Source organism: Oryzias melastigma, unplaced genomic scaffold (genome assembly GCF_002922805.2).
Source record: "Oryzias melastigma strain HK-1 unplaced genomic scaffold, ASM292280v2 sc00254, whole genome shotgun sequence".
Taxonomy (NCBI): Eukaryota; Metazoa; Chordata; class Actinopteri; order Beloniformes; family Adrianichthyidae; genus Oryzias; species Oryzias melastigma.
The window spans coordinates 217044-222385 of record NW_023416892.1 but is presented as its reverse complement, the minus strand read 5'-3'; the positions used below and the strand labels follow the sequence as shown (position 1 = coordinate 222385).

The 5342-nt window shown below is 38.6% G+C and overlaps 1 protein-coding gene and 2 long non-coding RNA genes across 6 annotated transcripts in view; 2 read left to right on the top strand and 1 right to left on the bottom strand.

The window, feature by feature from the left end:
* asxl2 (ASXL transcriptional regulator 2) overlaps nucleotides 1-5342 on the top strand; it is a 31857-nt gene that overhangs the window by 4103 nt on the left and 22412 nt on the right. For 2 of the 4 annotated variants that reach the window (XM_024265574.2, XM_024265572.2), the window contains exons 2-3: nucleotides 5124-5206; nucleotides 5328-5330. In XM_024265574.2, the coding sequence (XP_024121342.1) occupies nucleotides 5151-5206; nucleotides 5328-5330 (59 nt within the window). In that variant the 5' untranslated portion in view covers nucleotides 5124-5150. The remainder of the gene's footprint in view (nucleotides 1-5123; nucleotides 5207-5327; nucleotides 5331-5342) is intronic. The other 2 variants (XM_024265575.2, XM_024265573.2) reach the window with 1 other exon arrangement.
* Nucleotides 1034-2468, top strand: LOC112142298. The gene is made up of 2 exons (XR_002918563.2): nucleotides 1034-1262; nucleotides 1945-2468. It is a non-coding gene; the product is annotated as an uncharacterized LOC112142298 (long non-coding RNA).
* LOC112142299 lies at nucleotides 2218-3399 on the bottom strand. Its single transcript, XR_002918564.2, has 2 exons — nucleotides 3098-3399; nucleotides 2218-2676 (listed from the first exon to the last, which is right to left on the bottom strand). It is a non-coding gene; the product is annotated as an uncharacterized LOC112142299 (long non-coding RNA).

Genomic DNA, 5342 nt, shown 5'->3' with positions numbered 1-5342 from the left:
TTTGAGACCCCTGCTTTAAACGCACCACTTCTTTAAGACCCCCCAGTGAAGCGATGGGCGGGGCAACTAAATGCAGATATATCATATCTGCATTCATCTTTAAAGAAGTTTGGATTATTTTCGTGGGAGAAATACAGAGATGCTTCCACGGACTCTAGGATGACGTCATGGAATTGATTCCAGCAGCAGGCGGAGCTTCAGGAATCGAGTCGTTTTAATTCCGGGTAGGGAAAAACTCATGAAGTATAACTAATATTTTATTTTTGAGTGGTCCAAAGGTAATATATGATCTTGTATATATAGTTCACTCTGATAGGCTTAAGAAAATCATGATAGGGCCCATTTAAAACACTTATCCTTTTTAAAAATACAAATATTTTCCAGAAAAGAGCGCTTCTGATCTGCAGCAGCTCCTCTGACACGGAGCTCTGTCCCATACCCTGGACACAGTCACGGGGAAAGGAGGCGGTGCCGGACCCTTCTAAACTCCTGCAGCTCGAAGCCAAACGGTGCTGCCTGCAATCGCCTTGTTTCTCGACCAGAACTCTGTGCATTTACTTTAGAAAAGAAGGCGGGCGGCTGGGGGGCTTTGGTCTGGTCTCCACGCGGAGCCTCGCAGGGAGACCGGGGGAAGAATTTGGCGATTTCAGCATGAGGCCCTTCTAAACATCCACAGGGCAGAGAGGTTTGATCATCCCACCGGATCTTCGATCTGTGGGACTTTAGAAGGGTCTAGCAAAGGGGTCGGCAACCTTTAACAACAAAAGAGCCATTTGGTTCTATTTCTGACAGACCAGAACCCAGCGAGAGCCACCATCTTTTAGAAAATACACTCTATTTTTTAAGTGGCCATTTAGCTATTCATTTAGAAAATGTAGCTTTCAAATATTTACAATAACTGAATTAAAAAAAAGCGTGATATTTTTCTATAAATGAAAACTTTAACATCTTTACTTTTGACAGCAGCAAATAGAAGTTCCTTTCAAAATAAAATACACTGTGTCAAATAGGATCCTCCTGCTGCAGCAGATTTTGAATTAAAAAAATGAAGAAAACCAAGACAAACGTGACATTTTCTTTCATTATAACAACAACTAGATGCCAGGGTGCAGCATATATTAGAATGTCTAAACCATAGACCTAATATATAATTAGACGCCCACAGCTCTGCCGTCTGCGGCTCCTCATGCTAACGGCTAACCGCTTCAATTCTCCAGGAAAGCAGCACCGCGGTGGATTATTTACATCATGAATCTTTACAGGTGAGTACTTGGTGTTTTACACACAATCTGTAAAACGGTGGAAGTGACTTTTAGACAACAATGAAAACGTATTTTCCCGTGGTACGAGTTTAGTACGAACTGAACATCCACTGTTTGAACATGTTATTTCTGTGGTCCTAAGATATCTTATTTAATAAGAGTTATTTAGTCTTAAGTTACTGTAGTCTTTATATACACGTTAAAATACACCACAACAGTAATATGATTGTGTAAAACGTAGTTTTCCTCTAGTGTTAAATCAAATTGTTGATATATGATCACATGATGCTGTGATTACTAATGAGGAGCATTTCTCTTTACTTCTTAGTTAAGTTAATCATGTCAACGTCTTAAAGCTGGAGCTAATATTTAAGTGAATCCTCTAAACACAGTCACAGTGAAGCAGAATGAACTAATATCAGTCAGAATGTGATGAACATCAGGTCTGAAGAGGTTAAACAGACTGATGCTGCCTCCTCTTCTGCTGACAAACTAAATACTGTCATGTTCTTTCAAAGATAAACTCATTTTCTTAAAAGATTTGATTTAAAGATATTCACATGGATTTTGAGCATAAACAAGATGAAATATTTTATTTTGTGTGTTTAGCTCATCTTTACAGAAACAGCACATGTACAAATATTTTTGAGTGAAATCTATTTTCTTTTCCTTACAATTACAGTTTGGATTAATGAGGACATCATTTCCATTTGGCACCAGAAGGACAGTTCAACAAAACCACCACAGCGACGTGAGCTCGACGAGGACCCACATCACCTGGTTCAGCTGAGGCAGACGGTGGTGGACATCTTGTATTTTTAATGCTACAAGGAAGAGCAGCTCCTGGTTCTCATCACTGTGGAGGACGTGAACGGGCGGCGTCTGGAGTCTGGAGCTGTCATGGGGATCAGAGAGAACGTCCAGCAGCTGCACACTCTTCAACCCAGCAATAAACTTTTTTTTTTTTCTTTAATTTCTTACAATTTTATTTTCAGTAGATAGAAATTTACTCTTTAGGATCATTTATTAGGTTCTTTAAATGTATAAAAACAGACAGTATTATCATGGATGGTGGTTTCTAACTATGACATGTTTAGAGGTCCCTACTTTGAATAAAGGGAAACTAATTCTGAATTTTCAATGATTAATGTTTGTAATGTTTTGAATCATTTCATCTGCTTCAAAAATAAATTTTGTACAATCTGACTTTGACCCACATTTCCTTTTGTCTTACATATATGCTAAAACAGTGAATAAACAGAAGAGACTGGTCACTCAAATATGTTAAACATGATTTTTATTGAATCACATCAGCAGGAGTCATCTTCATATGTTAAAATTAGAATTTTACGGCCTTTAAATGTAAATTCTGGATTGTTTTGGATTATAAATCCGCTCACCACCAGAAGCAGACCTGAAGAAGAACATACAAGACAAACATTAGATACAATTAAAACAATAACATTTAATATACATTAAAGTCACAAGACAAAGCAAAAAATAAAACATGTACACATTTGTTAAAAATTAAATATTTAAATTATATGTTCTTATTAACTGAAAGTTTCTGTGTCTTCACATTTTAACGTCAGTTAAAGAGATTCTGGTGTTACTGCAACAGATCTGAATCATGTCCTTATATGTTATAACTTTTTGATTAAAGAAAAGAACTATCAGTAAAAATACAGAGAAAACGTCTATTTTTAAACTTTAAACATAATAGATATTAATGTTCCTGAGAATTTTAAAAAATCGAATTACTGGAACTAAAATAATCATAATATACATTAATGATTTATTTCCGGCAAATATAAAGTTATTCTTTTAGTACTTACCGGAGAAAAGACACCAGATGACTCCCAGAGAGTGTTAGAACAGTTTACATCACGGCAGCAGAACAAAAACCGAAATATAGCGCTCATGCTAACGCTAAATCTGTAGCAGACAGCAAAACACCGGAGCAGTGCTCCCAGAATCCACCGCGATCGTCACCTGTCAATCAAAGGCCGCACCCCCTCATTAAGCGAAAATAAATGCTGTTTTAAAAAGAAATTACAAACTTAGAAAAAAATTCACTCCCCTCAGAGTTGTCATGGATCAAATATGCAGCCATTGATGAAATAAAAACTTTAAGCACCAGGCATTAAAGGGGTTTATTAGAGGGCTGAAAATGAGGATTTTAACATGGGAGTCAATGGGAATTTGCTCACTCTAAGCACCAGCCTCTCTGGTCAGTGCCGGTACTGCAACGTTTTGTTACTTCCTGGTTGGCTTCACGTTCCGCCTGCCAGTGTTGGGGGTTGGTCTAAACACAACTAATTTATTATTTATCTAAAATCTTAGCCAAAAGCCAAAGAGCCACAATGGAGCCACAATGGCTCCTGAGCTGCAGGTTGCAGACCCCTGGTCTAGCACCATGACTGTGACCTCCAGCTCTTGGAATAGTGCCCTGTGTCGGAGGCGCCGTCAGGCTGTCGAGAAGAGACAATCAGTTTTGGGAAATATGTATATAGGGATACATGTTCTTTAGACGCTTGTTTAGAGTTTTTTATATAATTATCAGACATATATGTTTAAGAAAGTTGGAAAATGTCAAGTTTTACAAGATATAATTCACAATCTAAGTTCAAAGTGGCTGATAAGAAAACTCTGACCCAGCATTCTAGTAGTATTCAAATGCATCACTCACAGATGAAATAAATCTGACAACAGATTCATTGTGTAAGAGGTGATTCATGCATAGTTTTGGAAGATTTGTGTGTGTAATTTATTTCAAGCTGCTGTGTCAATCGTATTTTTTTTAATTTAGTAATTTTTTAAGTTATGCAGAAAATGTATTATAGGATTTACAAATTGAGAATCTGGATGCACAAACCCTACGTTATGCACAAATCAAGAATTACGCACGCATGAATCAGGGTGATACTTGTTTCTCTCCATACGTTGATGCTCATTTTTCACGCCCTGACTTCAGATCGCTGATAGCTCAGCGCCATCTTTAGTGGTTATTTATGTTGGAATTGAGACTTTCTGACTCGTGTCAGTACCAGGAAGTGAGGACACTGATCCCATCTGATTGGTCAGACTGATGACATGTGAGTTGAAACCTCCAAGAATGATTGGTGGAGACTCTTTGAGGGGTTGACTTTTTTTCCAAAATGAGAGCGGTTTGCTAAAGTTGTGGTAAAATCTCCGTAATCATTCTTAACAAAGTTGCTTTACTAGAAATCGGATCCAGACGAAGAAGCTAGCTCTTAAATCTTCTGAAAATGCTCAGACTTAAAGCACTTTACAGTAAAATAAAAAAAAAAAAATTATAAAGGCTACTACAGTGCTGGAACCAACACTGCTAGAGGCTCTTCAGATAGTACTTCCATGTGGTACACTGTCTTCTATGATCTTCTATAATCTCAGAGGAAAGTCCTGTCTGGATGAGCAGAGATGATGAATTCATGTTTTTAGACCAGTTGGGTGAAATTGAATCATTTCTATGGCAGGCCTGACCCCCCCTTACGTTATTACAGTGCATCGCAGCGCACTGGTAAAAAACGCCGGTCAAAACTTAAAAACCGTCGGTTTAAAACGCTGGTTTAAAACACTACAACTGGACGTCACCTGATCAGGATGTGGCGGTTACCTGCCAACAACAATTCCTTTGGGATTTGAATGTCAGTATGGAGGTTTCCGGGTCAGTGGTACCTCACAGCAGAACCAAAGAGGTCCTCAGAACCAGCTGATTCCAGTTTTACTGACGTTCCTGAATGTGAATCTAAACTATTGAACAGAACAGAGTTTTTCTCCTGCTTTAGTTCTTGTGATAAACATTAAAGATTCCAACAGTTTCCCTCATTGGTTCTGCAGGTCTTGGAGAAGTACCCCAACACACCGATGAGCCACAAAGAGATCCTCCAGGTGATCCAGAGGGAGCGGCTGAAGGAGATCAGGTGAGCGCGGCAGTGAACATCTCCACGCCAAGCCCGTCTCCTCCAGCTCTTTATGCTCCGCCTCTCTGCTCTCTTTAACCTGTTTATTTCTTTTTGTTCCATTGTCACTGTTCTCATCCAGAAGGTAAGAAAAAGC